This window comes from Dreissena polymorpha, chromosome 2, assembly GCF_020536995.1.
Source record: "Dreissena polymorpha isolate Duluth1 chromosome 2, UMN_Dpol_1.0, whole genome shotgun sequence".
NCBI lineage: Eukaryota > Metazoa > Mollusca > Bivalvia > Myida > Dreissenidae > Dreissena > Dreissena polymorpha.
Genome location: NC_068356.1, coordinates 80,953,430 through 80,973,789, shown reverse-complemented (window position 1 = coordinate 80,973,789; position 20,360 = coordinate 80,953,430). Strand labels below are relative to the sequence as shown.

The window sequence follows — 20,360 nt, the reverse complement described above, 5'->3', positions numbered from 1 at the left end:
TGAGGTTCACAGGGATCGGATCAACACCGACAGGAATATTTTTATTCAAAAAATCATCGAGAAATTCAGCAGAGACCCACATCGCCTTCACTTCCTATTAAGGGATTGAATACATGTTGATTGTTAATAAATTGACTTCTCCGCACGAATGAATAATTTTTAAAACAATTTTTGAGAGTTAATAAATTGTGCAATAACCGCATCCATGACTTGCTTACATGTAAATGGGAGTTGGTGTTCGTGTGAAAAAAACTAACCAGGGGTCATTCTGACCCAAATTGTTCAATTCAGGAATCATAATTGTACATGTATATATTTTTCCATATTCAACAATCTTTTTCGCTCATCGATTTTCTAGTCCGGGGGGGGGGGGGGGGGTCAGCTGACCCCATTTGCCCCTATGTGCGGACGCCAATGTCCTTATTATGATTTTTGTTACAAAAATTACTATGTAAATTTTGTTTAAATATAGGTTTACATGCCCCATCTAATATATCTGTAAAAGCTTGAACATCTAAGTCTTAATCCTCATGTGAGTTTGCCACAAGAATGTTTTAACATAGAGATTCAAACTGTATACCGGTAGTATTTTCTTCCGAGCTTAATACATGCATATACAAATCTTTTTGACTATCATCCCATTTAAAATAAACGAAATAAAACAATGATCGGACACAATATAAGGGTCGTCAATGTCAAATGTTTAAAACAATTTAAGAATATCACTTTTGCACAAAACATATTCGACAACGCTACACGCTTGTGTGTTTACACATGTGAATTTACCAATGCCTTTATTTGTATCACATCGGCCGTTTACTATCCTTTAACCTGTCGATATACAAAAATCTAGAAATATTTTACCATAATCATTTACTGTTTTATCTTGACTGTTTCTTTCAATTGCATCATCCATTACATAATCATCTGACAACATGTTTAAACTATGTTTATTTTCATATTCTGCATACTCTGGCTTAATGCCCACACGTGCATTTAAATCCCCACATAGTATAAAGTTACAATTATTGCCATATACCATACTCCTGTTCGAAATAAATAATATCATTTGTTAATAAATCAAAGATATTTTCATTATTTAGGATTTCTTTACTACTACATTGAGGCACAGTGTATATCAAATCAAACAGAGAAAAACGTCATTCTGCAAACCAAATAAGTTAACTTTCAATTTAAGCAAAATTATTATACAGTCCAACCCCATTGTCGCCCTCTGGATTTTAGTGTGTAACCACGATGACTAACGGTATTCCGTAGTGTTCTGCCTCGTTGCCTTTGCAATTCATGGGATCCCACGCTTGTTTTCACATTAGATCTAATTTTAGAATGCGCTGCAACGTCACTTTTGATTGGGGGATTTACGTCGGGGATTTACATCGTTTGTCGTGTTAACATTTCTGGAGTTCGGAATCATCTTTTGTGTGGTGTTTTTATCTGTGTGTGTGATAGAGAGAGTTTCTGCGTACGACGGTTCATGTTGGAGTTCACGTTCCGTGCACAACCGAGGTATGTTTTCACGTTCTTTCAGCTCAGTTTGTTCAATGTCACATGTTATGGTTTTGTTTTCATTCTCGGTGTATTGTAATTCGGATGGTTCTTTCTTCTTCTTCGTGTATTGTACTATATCTCTCTCTTGGGCATTGTCGTACAAGTAAAATGGTTTAAAAGATCGCGGTGTGGCGCAGTTAAAATAATTTTTAAAACTATTTACAGATTCATTGTGGCTTATTAAATAATAAGTTATTTCGATGCCATCCCTTCCTTGAACGCTTCAATACTGGGGGCCGTCACAAGGTGGTTAGGCAGTTGGTTCCACAGTCTTGTTGCTGACGGAAAGAAGGATTGACGGAGGCAGTCAGTTCTGCAGTATGGTGCGATGTATCTAATACTGCTGCCTCTTGTGGATGATATAGCAGGGCGGAGGTAGGGGTCTGACAGAATATCAATACGGTTATTGATTATGCGGTACATTATGGTAACCTTAGATGTTTGGCGTCTCGCTTGAAGGGGCTGCCATCCAATGTTTGCTATCATCTGTGAACTACTGCTTGTGGTTCGGTAATCCCCTTTCACAAAACGAGCAGCTCGTCTCTGGACTGCTTGAAGTTGGTCAATACATGTTTGGGTGTGAGGATCCCATGCGGTAGCAGCGTACTCCAGTATTAAACGCACTAATATGGAGTATGTACGTTCTTTGACAGTGGGACGGCAGCTGGACAGGTTGCGCCTCAGGAAGCCTAGACTGTTGTTTGCCTTCCGGGTGACTGCAGCTACATGTGGTTTCCAGGACAAGTTCTCCGAGATAGTCACACCAAGGTATTTGCCTTCCTTTACAGGTGCGAGCTTCTGACCATGAATAAGGTACTCTGACTTTATGGGATGCCGCTTTTTGGAGATGTGTATGACTTCACACTTTGAAGGGTTGAAGGACATCTGCCAGTCTTTTTCCCATCTCTGTAAGGAATCCAGGTCAGACTGGAGTGTTATTGCGTCTTGTGCTGTCTTGATCCTTCTGTATAGGAGTGTCATCAGCAAATAGCCCTGTTTTTGAAGTTACAGAGCCTGGGAGGTCATTGATGTAGACCAGAAAGAGCAGAGGTCCAAGGACAGAGCCCTGGGGGACGCCTGATGTGACGTTGTCCGTGTTGGAGAACTGTCCTTCAACTAGTACCCGTTGGCTTCGACCAGATAGAAAACTTTCTATCCAGGTTAGGACTGAGCCTCTGATTCCTTAATGACTCAGTTTCATGAGGAGTCGTTGATGCGGAACAACACCGAAGGCTTTCGAGAAGTAGTCGAGTAGAATCGCATCGATCTGTTCGCCAGCGTCGAGGGATGCAGCAAGGTCCTGTAGGGTGAGGATAAGTTGCGATTCGCAACTGGGTCTTCGCCGAAAGCCATGTTGTTGGTCAGCCAAGATGTTATGTTTGTCTAGATGAGACATGACTTGGCTGTGGATGATGTGTTCCATGGGTTTGCAGCATACAGATGTCAGAGAGATTGGGCGATAGTTAGCCGGGTTGCTTCTGTCCCCTTTTTTGAAAACTGGGGTTACATGTGCCGACTTCCATTCATCTGGGGCGCGTCCTTGCTGTAGGGAAGCAGCAAAGACAAGCCTAAGCGCTGGGGCAATTTCAGCTGCACTCTCCCTCAGGAACCGTGTTGGTATCGCGTCAGATCCAGTGGCCTTGTGGGGATCAAGTGTCTCTAAGGGCCGTTTAACTCCATCAAGTCCAATAGAGAAGTTGTGGATTGTTGGAGATGGTCACCAATCAGTGTTGGGCGGTAGCTGTGGTCCTCAGTGGTGAACACACTACTAAACTGCTGGTTTAGTATGGTGGCCTTTATTTTGGGGTCACTGTGAGCTACGCCATCTCTATTCAGTTGTCAAGTTGTTTACATATGAGTTGTAAGCTCGCTTTCACTCCTACTTGGAGCTTTTAGGCAGCTGATTGTAGTGCTCTTTGTCTTGGGTGTCATTGGATTTTACAGGCTTTCCTGTATGCACGTTTTTCTTGTTCAAGAGACGTCTGATCTTTTTATTTACCCAAGGTTGACTGTATCTTGGTGAAGTCATTTTTGATGGTACATTGCTGTCAATGGCTGTCGTGCAGAATTCTTTGGACCAAATCGTGTCGATGTTTGTCCTCTAGCTGAATTTTGAGGTGAAATCAGATGAGAGATTTCTGTCATGTAACAGCTTATAACATATCGTTTATTCTTATGAGTTTATTCTTATGATGGAAATTAATAAGGGGATATTTCAATAATATGTATATGCAATGGTAAGATAAGTTTGAGAATTTAATAATACATCTTGGTAGGTATTTACATAATGTAACACTTTTTCTGTTTAGTCATCATTGTCCTAGTAATAAGAGGTGCATGGTCACTGGCGAAATACATAGTGGACAACAATGACGTACATTCGACCATATCTGGCGGTCAACATAGTGTTAATTATACACGAACTGCTTATATAAACAGCTTATATAAACAGGTTAAATAAGCCTAAATAGTAAGAAATAATTTAACGACCAGAAAGTGATGGACATTGTTATAACCCGTTTAAAGCTATATTTTTTATGGTTATGAGCTTATGTCAAAGTGATGGATAAGGCTGTTTACTCCTTAAAACAAGTGGGTCGACGCCAAGGTCACCATTTTTGTATAAAAGGGAGCCGAGCCACCGTCGAGGAGAATCGGTGGTTAGATTTGAAAAGAACTTGGAGAGTTGTCACGTCTTCTTGACGTGGCAGCCATGTTGGCTGCCGCGCTGTAAAATTGTATTTCGTGTACATTAGCAAGCGTTGTGTTAAAAGAAATATTCGACAGAAATAAATCTCGATGAAATCAGAAATGAACTTTGGTTGTTACTGTGTGTTATCAACGAACTACGTGTAATTACGTGACATTTCTAGCCATTTGTTTGAGGCCTTCGATATTTGCTTGTTTCCAGAGGAAGATTTTGTGGCTGATGGGTCGTTGTTTGGGTACGCTATCAGTTGTTTGGATAAGGACGATGTCATGATCACTTATTCCAGGAAGGGGTTTTGACTTTTCTATGAGGGATGGTCTATTTGTAATGAAGAGGTCGAGTGTAATTGTTGTTTCTTGTTGGGAATGTTACTATTTGCTCAGAGCCCGTATCAAAGATGGTGTCAATTAACAGCTGGTTAGTGCCGACCGGGTTGGAGTTTCCATCTATAGCGGAGCTGACCCAGTTAATGTCGGGGAGATTCATGTCACCTGCAATCTAGATAGTGGACTTGGTGTAGTTGGAATGTAAATCCCTGATCTTAAGGCACATTTCTTCCATGTAAGCTTGGTCTGTGCATGGTGAACGGTACACTGCGCAAACTATAAGGGTTGGCTCCCTGGTCTTTCAATAGAGGCTGCACAGATCTCAGTGTTGGTTGTTATGTTTATTTCCGTGCCAACGATACTGTCCTTGGCTGCTATCATAACCCCACCATGGTGGCTATAGGTTCTGTCCCTTCTAGTTATAAAGTGATAGCCAGGAGGGATTATTTCCCTTTCGTAGAAGCCCTGGTGCAGCCATGTTTCGCTTCCAATTACGATGTCTGGCTCTGCCTCCTTTAGGAGTAGCCAGAATTCAGCTTTCTTAGCCCGCATACTTAGGAAATTGATAACAAGTGCGCGTAGGGACCAAGTGTTGCTGTCTTTTTCGCTGCCTTTGGTGGGTTTCCTTGCGGGTGAAGCAGTGTGCATTGGAGAGCCGTTAGAGCTGATAAAGGACGTGGAGCTGCTTTGTGTGGTGTTTGGGCTTCTCGGTTAATCGTTGTTTTGATATAGTATACTGTACGAATTTTCTGTGGCTATCGAGGTTGCAATGGAGTCAATGTGTGTTGTTTCAAAGAGAGTAGTCGAGAAGTTTGGTAGTCCGCATGTACAGCAGATCCAGCTGATGTTTTTCGTTGCTTAGAAGTCTGTTAGCGGCATGTTTATGCATTTACGATGAAACCACTGGTCACAGGAATCACAGGCAATACATTCTTGATTGGATTTACACGGCTTTGCACATACACCGCACGGAAATCTATAGGTTGGTCCTGGGTGGGGATGAGAGTCACCGGATCTGGCGAGCTTAAGGTTAGGTGCGTAGAATTTTGATGGAGAGGCTTCGATAGATAATAGGAGAAGTAATAACGATATCATGGAGATATGTTGAAGATCATTAGGGAATGGATCTTCAGTCACCAGAATTGGTTTTGTATCCGCGAGTTTGGATGTCCTGACACTGGTGCACTTCTGCCGAAAGTTACATTGTTGACATCTGTCGTTTACATTTTTATCTTCACAGGCTTTGTTAGTGACTACTGCCAAGAAAGTATGGCATGGACATAAAGGGACACCGAAACAAACCATAAATCTTACAAATCGGATGTCTTAGATGTTGATTTCGTGCGAGTGAAAAATAATCTTTGGATGAGAGAAAAAATTTCTGTTTGCGTCACACAACGACCTGGACCTTTTTTCCCTATTGTTTTTCCGGACAATCTGATTCTTCAAAAAGTACGCTCTCACTTTCACTTTCACTGCCAGCTGTGCTTACCTCATCGTCTATTACTGTATTTGCCGAGTACAATCTTTCTTCTTTGCCTGTACGTGTTTTGAGGTATTTTATGTTCATTTTTGTAAGTGTTTCCTACTACTAATCTGTCATGACGTAGTACTTGAAGGACCAACTAATTGTTTTTAATGAAAATTCAATACTGCTCCAGCAGCTGGAGTTTCACTTCTTTATATTGAAACCATTCGGGATACATGTCTATAATTGTTCTGCCATTTACACAGAGCCTGGCTGGATATTTAATTTGAATTTGTGCCTATGCAGTCTAGAATTTCTGGCTTTTTAAGATTTATACAGGCTTGATAGTGCTTTTGATATCTCTTTAGTGTACTGCCTATGAAGTCCAAATGGCCTCCCTTTTAGTTTATAACCATTTTCCATGATTGGTAGGTATCCACGTAATCCCTAAAACGGACTACCATGGTTCTTGTAGCATCTCTACTCTTAGGGTCAAAACGGACCATTCTATGTGCTCTTTCAATATGCATATCATAAGTGTCAATATCTAGCTCATTACTAATTAAATTCAAAACAAGTTGCGTGCGGTTACCTTTCAGTCTCTCAGTAAGTCCGTATATCACTATGTTGTTCCTCGTGGCATGCTTCTAGACTCTGCATCTATTGATTTGTATGTGAGTACTTCAGACTTTGATCTTCGAGGAGTCTCTCAATTTAAGTAGGCTTACCCTGTAACTCCTTTATAGGTAATTCTTGTTGATATATACTGTATTTCCTTGTTACATTTACCCTACTGATTTTCAATTTCACTAATTTGTTGATAATTTTTGTTCAGTTTTTCATTATAGATGTGAGTTTATCATCTACTGTCATTTTTGCTAATGAATTTGAGGAAATAGACTCACTTGATCCACTTTTAAATGTTCTCTTCTTTGTTTTGTTTACAGTTTCAAACCCGCTATTTGCGCATTTTTGACCTTCCGTAAACGTGTTGTTTGTTTCAATGTTAAACATCATATAATCCTCACTTTCCAAGAAAATTGTATCTTCCATTCTTTTATGAACACTTCACTATATGAACGCACACACAAAATTAAATTATTACTCTTTAAAGCTTAAACGCGACTTTTAAAAATTTTCTCCGTTTACATAACTACACGGACCAGTGACCCGTTCCATGATATTAATAAGGACGATTGTAGTATTGTAATGAGCCCTGCTCTGAAAAAAACAGGGCTTACATGTAACTCATGTGCGTAATGTGTAGTCTCAGAACAGGGCTTACATGTAACTCATGTGCGTAACGTGTAGTCTCAGATTAGCCTGTGAACCGCACAGGTTAATATTGAAAAAAATACTTTGCGCTTTCTTTGTTTAAAGGAAGTCTCTGTTATGAAAAATGGTGTCTATGCAGAAAGTGTTGTCCCTGATTAGTCTGTCGGGACTTCACAGGCTGTTTTCTGGGACGACACTTTACGCACATGCATCATGCATTCAGTCTGGTTTTCACAGAGTGAGGCTGACATATATTTCCTTTCTACTTCCTGGATTATGAGATAGTAAGGAAATAAAAAAAGATAAAGAGTTATATGGCAAACATAAGTATTGAAATTGTGTTCTTTTCTTTCTTTCAGAATTGTGAAATAACAAGGTGAAGCATCGAAAAAGAGACATGATGAACAACAACTTCTTTGCCTCCGATAAAGAGGAATGTTTTGAGGATGAGCAGGAAGAGGTGAAGCCGAACAAGGCACCGGATGGGGGATGGGGCTTGGTGATTGTGTGCGGGGCCTTTGTTGTCACACTGTTTATGGCAGGTCTGCCTGCATGCTTCATAGGACTGATAGAAGAGATGCAGGAGGATTTTCCTGTTCCATACTTGTTGTACGCGCCACTTGTGATGGACGCTTTCATTTTTTTGTCAGGTTAGAATACCTTTACTTATTACCAGTATTTAGTATAAGGTAGTTGGCGATCATATTGTGATGCATAATTGCAAAAAAAAAACTGGCTTCTTACAGAATTTTGTTAAGGATTTTGTTTAGTCTAAAATGTCTCTGCCATACATAAACGTTAATAAAAATACTTCTTTTTTTTGTAATGTGGTGAATGAGAAAACCATTTGAAAGCATGAATCAATATGAATGGTACAAAAATCAACTTAACACAACTGTCCTATGTCTGCATTGAAAACCTTTCAAATCATAAACATCATTTCAAATTGCTACATGAATATACTCAGGACTTTTTTCCTTTGTTGTGAAGCGGCCTTGGTCCCCTCATTTTGTGAAGAAAAAGAGTCACAAACTCTTCACAATTGGGATGTGTCGCAAACTGTTCAAAATTGTGATCAAAATTAGCCGTGAACTTCTTCAATTGGGAAAATGTGAGCTGCTAACTTATTAAAATTGTGAAAATTTTAGTGGGAAAGTTTTCAAATTTGTGGAAAAACATCAGCCATTCTATACAAAGGGATAAAGCCATGATACTAAACTACGGTAATAACTTTTTTAACGGTAGTAAAACAATTTTTAATTATCACTGTCATATATATGCAAATTGTAAGAATTTAAATAAAATAATTAAATACCATCTTGTTAATTTATATTTTCCTCTAGGGCCCCTTGCCAGCTTCCTGATACACAAGTTTGGGAATAAAATAACAACGTTTGTGGGAGGTGTCCTCGCCTTCCTGGGAACTCTAGTCAGCTCGCTGGTACCCCACCCTGCGCTCATTGTGGTCTTCTTTGGTGCAATAGGAGGTGAGTAGGCGCGCGTTAGAGTAACAATGCAGAGATCAAAATGAGCGCAACACCTCAAGCCCTGCACTTTAAAAAATTGTGAACTTGGCTCGCCCAGGTTCTTGGGTTCATATTTGGGCCCTTTAACTTATCTAAAATAATACCATTAAAATGTGTGAAAGTTTGGTAGAATACCTTATTTCGATGACCTCTTACCATGATCATTACGTTCCATTTGTCACACATGGGGGTCTTATCGGATGCCATTTCTTCAGAACATTTTTTTCCCAAGCAAACAGTTGTCCTTTAAAACTGGTCATATCCCAATAAGGTTAGAAACTTAACTTTTAGCCATTATGCCCACTGTTGTTCTTTCAACACTTCTTGTAGAGAGGATATACGAGTTCTCTCAGAGAATTATTTCCATGACGGTTCATTCCTACGCTAAAAGTTTTTAGCCCAAATACCAAACTAAGAACATTTAATTGCTGTCAAAGTACTGAAACATCGAAACTAGCACCTATGTAGTTACTAGAGTTACAATATATTAAGATGACATTTAATTCGCTGTTCTGCTGCCAGTATGTCTACTGAATTTCTGCTGCATTGTCCTGAGGTGTTTGATATAGTGTTTCTATAATGCCTAACATATGTTTTTCACAACAACTATTTTGTGTGCTGCGCATACATTACTTATAAATTCTTATTAAATTTTGACATTTTTCGGTCTTTTGAGCTTACCTTCAATGTATTTGCCCAAGTCACTGGTTCTCATACTTCAAATTTGTTGCTTTTCAGGGACTGGGCTTGGCATAGCCTATCTTCCATCGAAGGTTATCATCGCCCAGTGGTTCCAACACAAGCGAGCCTTGGCCACAGGCTTTGCAGTCATGGGCGTTGGTGTCGGATACCTTGTGTTCAACTCAATGGTGAAACAACTTCTAATGTCATGGAACTGGAAACACATTGTAGCCATCATGGCTGCAGTATCCTTGCACATTTGTGCGTCCGCACTGCTGTATAGGTCGTTAAAGCAATTGAAACGTGGTGTGATTCAACATGGTGTCATGATGAAAGCCTTAATTGCAAAGAAAGAGAAACAGAGAATGTATGGCTTCAGTTCAATGAGCCTGAACAAATCAAATAACTCTTTGATCGTCCCTCAAGGGCCACAGCGACAACTATCGCAACTATCGCTTTCCTCAGTGCAGTCGGTCATTACGCCTAAACCAGCATCGCCCGAACCCCTTCGACCCTTGCAGCTTCAACAACAACTACAGCAAGAGCAGCATGCCGTTACTGACAGTGGGTGCGGAAGTCTGGAGAATTCGCCGAAACTTCTTAACCTCATCGAGCATGTAAAACATAATGTGCCCGCTTTGGACATGGCAAGTAATTCGCCACAAATATATGGGAGTGTGCGGAGCAGTGTTGTCCCTTTCGGGAGCAGCATGAAAAGCGTGAACACTCAAGTGCCGACTATTTCGAACTCGAGCTCTGGGCAGATTAGCGTGATGTCCAGTGCCAATGGCGAACAGTTTCTGGACATTGTGGGGGTGGAGGAGGTATCCAAGTACAAATTGGTGCGAATATTGTGCAAGACATTTGAATTTAAGATGCTCACAAATGTGTCCTTCTGGTTGCTGATTGTTTCCTACGTATTAACTATCTTTGGTAAGTTAATGCATTAATAAATATCTTTCGTAAGTTTTGTTTCACAATATTAACTACTTTTGTCAGTTTGATGCAAGTTATAAGCAATAATTGGTCAGTTTTGTTAAATTGTATTTACTGTCTTCAAAAAATATATATATGCAATATGTTTGTGTATAAATAAGTGAAAAGTCCCAATGAAGTTTATATGCTGATATTTGTACATTTGATCGATGTGAAGAAGGAGGCTTACAAGTCAAAACAGATTTGCACAATTATATTAAATTTGGACACTTTTTGTCTTAAACTAAATCACCCTTGAGTAGTTGTCTTTAAAGACTGTTAAGACTGGGCTAAATTTTATTATCTGTGTTTTTTTTAACAAGGCTGTATGACTATGTTATAGATGATGAATGGATTTTGCTATTTTCAAGAAAAGTTATAATTATAAAAAAGATGTATTTTTTCGTAACGTTACTATCTCGCTGTATTTCGTTTAAAAGGCAAGTCAATAATTCTAAATTAATATGAGCCTTGGGTCTTACTGCATGTACCTGAAGTGTTTCCCTGATTTATTTTAAAGGGTTTCTCTTCTTAGTGGAATTCTAATTCAGGCAGAAAGTGTTATCCCTGATTATCCTGTGTGGACTGCACAGACTCATCTGAAACAACACTTTACGCACATTCAAATTTCATGATACTTGCTATGTTAATTAAACTAGCTAGTACATAGTAGCTAGAAGATCTTGAGATATAATACAAATAAATGAAATCAAGCGTGCCTTTCCCAGGCTGTGTCATTTCGTTTTACCACCTTCCCGACCAAGGCACAAGCCTTGGTCTCAAAGAGGAGAAATCTTTCTAGGAATATGTGGTTAAATGGATATGCGTTAAGTGTTGTTCGAGATTAGCCTGTGCAGTTCCACAGAGGCTTATCAGGGACAACGCTTTCCGCTTCAATAATTTCTTTTGTTTAAAGAAAGTCACCTCTCGGTATAAATCTAGTTAATCTGGAAAGTGTCTACCCTGATTAGACTCTACAGACTTCACATGCTAATCTGGGGCAATACTTTACGCACAAAACGTATTCCTTTCCCAGGCTACGTCATGCAGTTCTACCACCTGCCCAAGCACGGCACCAGCCTTGGTCTCACAGAAGAGAAATACAAGTACCTGATCACGATATTCTGGGTGACGAGCATGATTAGCCGGCCGGTGATTGGCTTCATAGCGGACCGGCCTGTCGTGAACCCTGTCTACTTTAACAGCTTCATGGTGACCATCGCAGGCATCGTGTCGCTATGCAGCTCCCTTTTCACGGATTCACTGGAGCTCTACGCAGTCCTCTTTGGGCTTTTCTCAGGTTCTGAGCTCCTTTTATTAGCTCATCTGCTGTGCAACAGGCTTAATTTTATAATTTTGTGATTGTTTTTGTCTATTTGAATCATCCTGTTGTTCCTTCAAGATATTTCATTTTTAATCTGCATATCAATTTGTAGATATGTTTATTTCTTGTGAATGTGTTGATACCCTGCAATACGTTGCTATAACTTGTGTGGTTTCTATGTTCCAGCGTCATTCTTCACCCTGCAGTCTATCATTCTGATGCAGCTGTATGACAAAGACAAGCTGGTGTCCAGTCTCGGATTACTCGAGTTCTTTCAAGGCATTGCCGTCTGTGCCAGCCATGTCATCAGTCGTAAGTCGTGGATTGGGTTTTATGAAGTTTAAAGCCATACAAAACTTAACATTAAATAGTGGTATTTCTGACTGACAAGAACATTAATATTTTTGGAAGTTCTGTCATTTAAATCTATGGCTTTATAAATAGAATGTTTAAATAATTATTCTAAGAAGATACACAATATTTAAGTGTGATTGAACCCTTTCCTGCTCAGAAGTATGTGAAAACGGCTATATGCATTCAGCTTAAAACCAGAACAGCCTGCCATTAACTCCCAGCCTGTTCAGGTTTTATGTTGTGTTTTTTTTACTCATCAGTATCTTGGGGTTTGAAATGAAACCTTTAAAACTTCAATCGAGTAAGAAAGGTTTAAAATGTAAATTGTTTTTATAAGGGACAACAAAAGTGTCATAAGTATCTGAGGTGTGAGGAATACAAATTATTCCAATAAAAATAAACAAAATTTCATATGTTATTTAAGGATTTAACTTGAAATGCTAAATATAACAAATGTTGTTATTTTCTCCAGATGTGCTGACCAGCCAAGTGGCTCTGATGGCAATGGGAGGAGCCATGTTCGTGGGCGGCCTGGTTGGGTTCACCGTCCCTCGGGCGCGCGCCATGGAGACGCGCCGGGAGTATTCTCCGGAGATGGACCGCCTTGAAGGTATCCCCGAGGAGGAAGTGGTGCATTGTGAGAGTTCCATATTACTAGATGACTGGGATGGTACCGGGGAACAGGTGAGCAGGGTCTTTTCAGTTTACTTATTGATTACAAGTTGCATTGAAATTCTGTTTCAAGGGCACTGCAAGTGTAATTGTGCAGGTAGTTACTAGTCACTGCATTTAAATCAAGTAAACCGTTCGGTTTTCATGATACATTTTACTAGGCTTCGGTGTAACAAGACAGGGATTTTGAGTTCGATCCTCAGTCCGGCCACATACATATGTACCTTTTGTGGGCATTGGTCATGAAATCCTTTCTATAGCCATTATCTCCCTTCATCTGATTCAAGTAGGCCAGTTATCAGTTATTATGGTAAGTATATGCAATCTGGTAAACCAGCTTCCTCAAGAAAAATGAGGCAAGTACTGTTCAAACGGAAAACAATCCATGTAAATAAACAACATTTTGTGGTTGACAGCTGCAGGTTGACATAATGTTTTCTGACATAAACACGCTGTATGTGTAAGCTTTCCTTAGCCACTAGTGGCAATATGACACAGCATGCGTAAGCTGCACTTTTAGATGATCTGTGAAGATTTATGAAAGGTCACTGCACATTCACACAAAATAGTGCAGAGTCTGATATAAAAAAAATGCTCTTCTGCGTGACTGTATTTCAGAAAAAGGTCTGTTTGTTTTCATTCTGTATATACTTACCATATAATATCATCTATTTTCAGGTTTAAGCTACTTGGGCATTGGGGAAAGTGAAAAGAAGGCAGGAGTCAAGTTATACGTGACGTTATACATGCTGACCACATGTGAAATACTTTATGTTGTTTCCTAGAGAGCCAAAATGTGTGAACTCTGACTTTATTGTAATAGTTTGGTTAAAAAGAGCAATCTTTGACGGGCACATGTACTGAATAACTGCCATGCAGTTGAACGTGGTGTATTTGTGGAGGTCAAAGATTACAATGCTCTGATCACATTGATTTGATAATGGAAAGAGAAACCACACACAACACCATTGTGTTGACTTATTACTAGAATGACTTAGATGATGCTGTGTAACCCAACGATGTGACACCTAGAGAACCAGTACTGATAAAAAAGTATTCTGTACAAAGGCTTGGTGTATTGAGGAATAATGATGAGGGGTGTCAAAATGAATGATATCACACGTATCTGGTTTGACGGATCACCACATGAAGTTGATTCTAATGGCTGAGGACTATTGGATACTGGCTGTTGTGTACTCATCGTGTACTTTGTTCAAAAACAGACTCTAAGCTGCTATGAAAGTGACTGTTTTAAAAGATGTGTTATAGATGGATAGATTGCTAGCCATATATAGTGCATTTTACTCATTTCAACAGTCATTTTGTAAGAAACAAAGAGATTAAAACAAAATAACAAACATACAAATAATTGAAAGAGCAACACACGGTTGACAGCTTAATGTGTGCTTGGACCATATCTCCTCATGAAAATATGTTTATCAAAAAACATGTGGCAGGCCAGAAAAGTTACATCAGAGAGCTGTATTATGTGGCCTTCACAATTTGGCCAATTCTAGCTGCTGAGTGACAGAGAATTTGTCATCCGGTGTGAGAAATACTATTGCAATCAAGGTCTAGACAAATCTGATTGAAAATTGTTGAATTGGTTAGTGTATTCACGCAAATATTTTTGTATTAGATGAAAAACGTAGATTCAGTTGTAAGTTCAGAATTTCGTCCAGGGATCCTTGTCTGACCATGGTACAAAATAATAAAAGTGTAAACTATAATCAGTGTTTTGTTTGATCAAAGGTTTCTTATGCTTCGAACCAGAGAATGCTATGTGTTTGCCGTGGAATCGTTATTTAAGTATGTAATATTCGTCTGTGATAGCTGATAACCATTTTGTAAACAATCCTTAAGTGCTAAACGTTTTCCTTTCCGATTACGGAGAATCTCAGATAGTTTTTATTGGAAAACGTGATATGTTTAATTAAAGGGCTTTTTTCCTTCTTTAGTAAGGGCCTTATACAGGCCCTTTTCCCAAAGAGAATTGCCCCTTCACCTTTGAGAATGTCTTTTAAATAATGTAAATTTACCCAAAGTTCAAATTTAATTTGGGGAAATTTCTCCCCCTTTTTCAGTATTGTCGATAAGTTATTCCCCAAAATGGAAGGCCGTGCCCTTTCCCCAAATCAAGAAACAAAGCCCTGCATTGATTTCTAGATATTCATATGGAATATGTACTGCAAGCGAATATTGGAAAGAAAATTATAATCTAGACATCAGTGATAAAAATTTGTTATTAAACAGCCTCGGATGGTTAAATGACAAACATATGACCGCAGTTTCTGACATTTTACATAAAGAGTTTTAAGACATAAATGGACTTCAGTCTACTTTGAATGCTGCACATTACAATGTCGATTTGACACACTGGAACATTTCGAAAAAGACTAATAATATTGAAGGGCCTTCCATTCAGATTCATCACAGGGTAACAATCATCGGATTGCTTCATATCGAGACAGTAATGATGCCATTCAAGTTTTAGATAGTCTGAAATCAAACCGGACATAACATTCTTATGTTAAAATCCAGTTGTGTCAAATTTATGGTAATTCTGACTTCAAATATATCGATGTTAATGTACCCCATATTCATTAACAAAAGAATTCTTCCGATTGCGACGTGTTTGTAGTAGAATTATGCTTTAACAAATATAGCATTGACTTAAATTTAAGGTTTAAAATTCACGAAATGAGAAAACATTTGATTGCTTGTATAGAAAATGGTACTTTTCAGCCTTTTCCAAAAATTGCCGAAATTCCAAAGATGCCTACAGAGGAAACAAAAAAGAATAAAATACCTTTGTATTGTTTTGTAAGCACCCAGCGTTTTAAGATTATGTTGTTAAGTGTGGCAATAAAAATGTCCCGTTCAATGGTTTCACAAACGTTGCATAGGATTTTTACATGAGGATTGGATCTGCAAAAGCTGCAGAAAATGAACTGGTTTTGTTTTCGGACCACACGTACGCTATTAATGTTTATAGAAGTGTATTTGTAGGTAAACATGCCTACTCATATTATCACTTCACAACAGTTGTAGGTTTTATAAATACATTTCTTAATGTACATATATATCATGCTACCTCGACTTATGTATTTTGTTTTAATCAAATTATTTATGCTACACGTATGTGTTTTTTGACATTATTGTATAAATGTCTGTACATTTTTATGATGTAAATAAAGTTTTGATACTTTCTTAGTAAATAATGCTATCTTTTTTTTATATTTTATTTAGTTAATGTAATTCAGCGGTTTGTGTATAATATAAGACAGTTTCATTATTAGAAATCATACTTACGCTCGTCCGTAATTTTACAGTTTCCAACCTACCCATCTCTTATCTAGCTATTTTCAATTCGAAACTTTGTTATCATTAATAATAATTATCTTAAAAAAATTAAACAAAAATGTTAAATCAATTATTTATTTTGTCTAATTTAAACAAGTTGTACATTTTTTGTAAGTGTGTTCTTGTACATTTTTTGTAAGTGCGTTCGTAAGTAAATAACATTTTTACATGTTTTTAACTTCAGTACATTTTCAAATATTTACTGGTGTTTTTTATCTTTGATTTATTTTTCTATTTCTGGCAGTAGCTTGAGAAATATCATTCTTAAGATTTAAGTATTTTTAAGTATTACAATTAATTAACTTATCTTTGGATTTTTTTTCTATTTTTTGCAGTTTTCTTTCTATAAAAATTACAATTAATAAACGTATCATTGGATTTTTATTTTTTTGTGTGACAGTTTTCTTTCAATTAAATTTTCAAAAACAGTAGGTAATTGTGCCGTCGTCGGGTCCCAAGTCCCGAGTGAGAAAGCAGGAGGGCCTACAAGAAATAAATAAATCGTTGTAATCTTTATATTCTATATTTACCGAGTAGCTTGACAAAATATACTTCTTAAGATTTAAGTATTTTAAGTGGATCTATTACAATTAATAAACTTTCATGAGTTATATTATGTCAATTAACATTCCAATTCTTATTTATAAAATAATCTAACACTTGCACATATTAATGATAATTATCAACAGTATGTGGTATATATCTTATCATCTTATCAATCAATAAATCAATGATAATGCACTCAATTTTGCCCGCCGAATGGCCACATTAAGCGCCGCAGATATGGCCGCAGTGGCAGCAGAATAGGGATGTCCTTGAAATAGGGCACTTTTTTTATCAAATTGTCATTTTTGGATAACAGTAATATATGTTTCTTTGTTATATATAAGTGTACAAATGGAAAAAAACTTCTGAATGTGTGACTGCCTAAATATAGCATGTATTTTTCGACATTAAATGTCGCAATGGTATAATTATGTATGTACTATGATTTGGTTGAAAAGGACTGTATATGTTTGTTGTCCAAGCCTTTTGCTTTTGTTTTATACATTTAGAACTTACCTTATATTGAATATATTGGTTCTTTTGGGTCATGTTATTGGAATGAAGTTATTACTAGTATCTGGTACATATTTGAGTCATTATAAAAGGTTAGTATTAAATGTAATTTACAAATTTCCATGTATCTGAATATCTGCAAAAAGACTGATAATCCATAATGGCTTTTGAGTGACACTTGATAGAATAATAGTATACAGTGGCATCGTAAGAAAATATACAATGTATATTTATAGCATAGATAAAATATGAAAACTAGCATACTTTGGCCCTTAGGCTTGCTTTGTATGTTTTCTTTGCATTTCCTTTTCTTATGTTCTTGTTATTAAAATATCCACATGGTGTTTCATTGTGTATGGTTAAGTGTCAGCTAGATTTAACATAAATGTTACTATAAATGAGTATTACTCTGTTAAAACCGGGCTTAATGCATGTGTAAAGTGTCGTCCCAGATTAGCCTGTTCGGTTTGCAGTCTAACAAGGGGCGATAATTTAAGCTTTTATGATATCTTTTCGTTTAAAGGAAGTCTCTTGTTAGAGAAAAATCCAGTCCAAGTGTTAATTGGCATCCCTGTTTAGCCTGTGCAGTTTTCACAGGCTAATCAGGGATGACACGTAACAAACATGCATTAAGCCTTATTTTCTCACAGGGAGGCTCAATTGATTGTTGGCACATTTCAAATCGTTGAGTTAATTGATATTAATTGATACCTTTTTGTCTGTATGCTTCTGAATGGAAACTGCTCTATGAAGGATCTCAGCAGTGGGGTGTACCTTTTATGAAAGGTGGTTATACATATTAAGACAAAGTAAAGTTTAACATATTCACTTTAAAGCATTTTTAAAACCTTGATGGTGTTAAATATTGTTGATTCTTTTTATTACATGTTGTGATACTATTGTGTGCTTGTTGTTTTTCATTTTTTGTGCGATTTTAGTTACATTTCGTATGTGCTATTACATGTATACATTTTAATTTTTATTTTTATCATAATAATTTATTATTTTAAAATCATTAAGCCAAAATAACACACTATTTATATTTGATTGAAGGAAAAGTTTCTGCACTTCTGCGTAACAAGTTGCACTGTAAAGTTGTTCACACTTAGAATTATCCTTGACCGCTCAGAAGCAAAGTGAAAATGGCTATATGCATCCAGCATAAAAACGGAACAACCTGCAATTAACTAGCTGCCTGCTGGTCTAGTTAAATACTGTTTGCTTCTGTTTCAGTATTCCAAGGCTCGGAAATAAAGGCTTTAAATTTAAAATCTAGTGGGAAAGATACATAATTATAATTATTTTCTAAGGGACTACAAAACGGTGCGTATCTGAGTGGTAAATGATTGACTCTTACTTGTTTGATATCCAGTGTACATGTCTTGTAAATTAAGCTCCCACTTTCAGGATTTTTCTACAGTAGAGAGATTGAGTGTACACCAATCATTTACAATGTGAAGAGGGTGGTTTAAAGCATGTGCATTAAGTGTTGTCCCAGATTAACCTGTGTAGTCATAACCAGGGACGACACTTCCCCTAAACTGGATTTTTTCTAAGACTTTTTTTAAGGGAAAGATATCATAAAATTGTCAAGTGTCATCCCTGATTTACCTGCACAGGCTTATCTGCGACAACACTTTACGTACATGCATAAAACTCCTTTTCGCAGAGCACTGCCCATATGTAATTGGTACTGTTAGCTTTGAGTATTTTTAAATTTTGAATCTACGGGGAAAGGTATTATAATTATAATTATTTTCTAAGGGACTACAAAATGGTCACAGTGCATATCTGAGTGGTAAATGGTTGACTCGCACTTGTTTGATATCCTGAATATATGGCTTGTAAATTCAGCTCGCCCTTTGAGCATTTTTATCTGCAGTAGAGAGATTGAGTGTACACCAATTATTTACAATGGGCCATGCTCTGTGAAAAGGCGTAGTGTTGTCCCAGATTAACCTGTGTAGTCCTAACCAGGGACGACACTTTTCCCCTAATCTGGATTTTTTTCTTTAAGCGAAAGATATCATAAAAGTGTCAAGTGTCATCCCTGATTAACCTGCACAGATTGCACAGGCTAATCTGTGACAACACTTTACGCACATGCATTAAACTCCTTTTCGCAGAGCAATGCCCAGATGTAATTAGTACTGTTAGCTTTGAGTATTTTGTTTAACTGAGCTGTTAATTAATACCGTTTTGGAAAAAAGGGAACTATAACTTTGGTGTATGGTGTAGTTGTGATCATCTTGGTTTCATTTGTTGATCTATCCTCATCATCTGGAATGAATGTTGTTTTTCTATTAGGAATTTTTGAAGTGTTGTATGGTTATTACACCGCTATATTGAAGTCTGCTTATTGAAGTAATATGAAATTAAACCAGCATTTATTTTGTTGTATGTATCAAACGTGCAACAGGTGAAATGTTTATGCAACTTATGACATCTTTTAACAATTCTACAGTATTACATAATTTTAACATACACAATCATTTTCCTTTAAATTTACTTGTGGTTATATATCCTGTACTAATGTACAGTCAGAAATGCATCGAAGTGTAATTAAATAAAAAAAAGGGGTTTACGATTCATTGAACTTAGTAGTTTATGTTTCTTAAGTGGCGTTTTGAAAGTAAAACGATAAGTTACCATTTTAGGTATTTAAAACACGATATGGCTTTTGCAGACTCGGATTAATCTGGAAGACGCTTTACGCACATTAGGTATGTGTATTAGCTAATACACATACCTGCGCACATGTATTAAAGCCTGTATTAGCTAATACACATAACTGCGCACATGCATTAAAGCCTGTTTTCCCAGAGCGAGGCTCATATACACAGCTTTAGGTTAGCATAATGATCACATGAACTGGCGTCCTTTGAAAGGCGTTTAAAGATAGCATAATGATCACATGAACTGGCGTGCTTTGAAAGGCGTATAAAGATAGCATAATGATCACATTAACTGGCGTCCTTTGAAAGGCGTATAAAGTTGAATTTTCATACAACGCTACAGGAATATCCTATTCGACCCAACTCCTCAGATGTATGATGGG

At 37.5% G+C, this 20,360-nt stretch overlaps 1 protein-coding gene across 3 annotated transcripts; it reads left to right on the top strand.

Moving 5' to 3' along the window:
* The first annotated feature begins 1,351 nt into the window (after positions 1-1,351).
* On the top strand, positions 1,352-14,610 carry LOC127867780 (uncharacterized). Of its 3 annotated transcripts, none has more exons than XM_052409213.1 (8): positions 1,352-1,527; positions 7,708-7,998; positions 8,692-8,835; positions 9,613-10,488; positions 11,567-11,830; positions 12,041-12,166; positions 12,681-12,892; positions 13,559-14,610. In XM_052409213.1, exons 2-8 carry the CDS (start codon positions 7,746-7,748, stop codon positions 13,562-13,564), a joined length of 1,881 nt encoding a protein of 626 aa, XP_052265173.1. In that variant the 5' UTR covers positions 1,352-1,527; positions 7,708-7,745; the 3' UTR covers positions 13,565-14,610. The 3 variants fall into 3 exon arrangements, with proteins under 3 accessions (XP_052265173.1, XP_052265174.1, XP_052265175.1); XM_052409214.1 differs by lacking the exon at positions 1,352-1,527 and adding an exon at positions 1,772-1,944; XM_052409215.1 differs by lacking the exons at positions 1,352-1,527; positions 7,708-7,998 and adding an exon at positions 8,350-8,459.
* Positions 14,611-20,360: the final 5,750 nt, after the last annotated feature.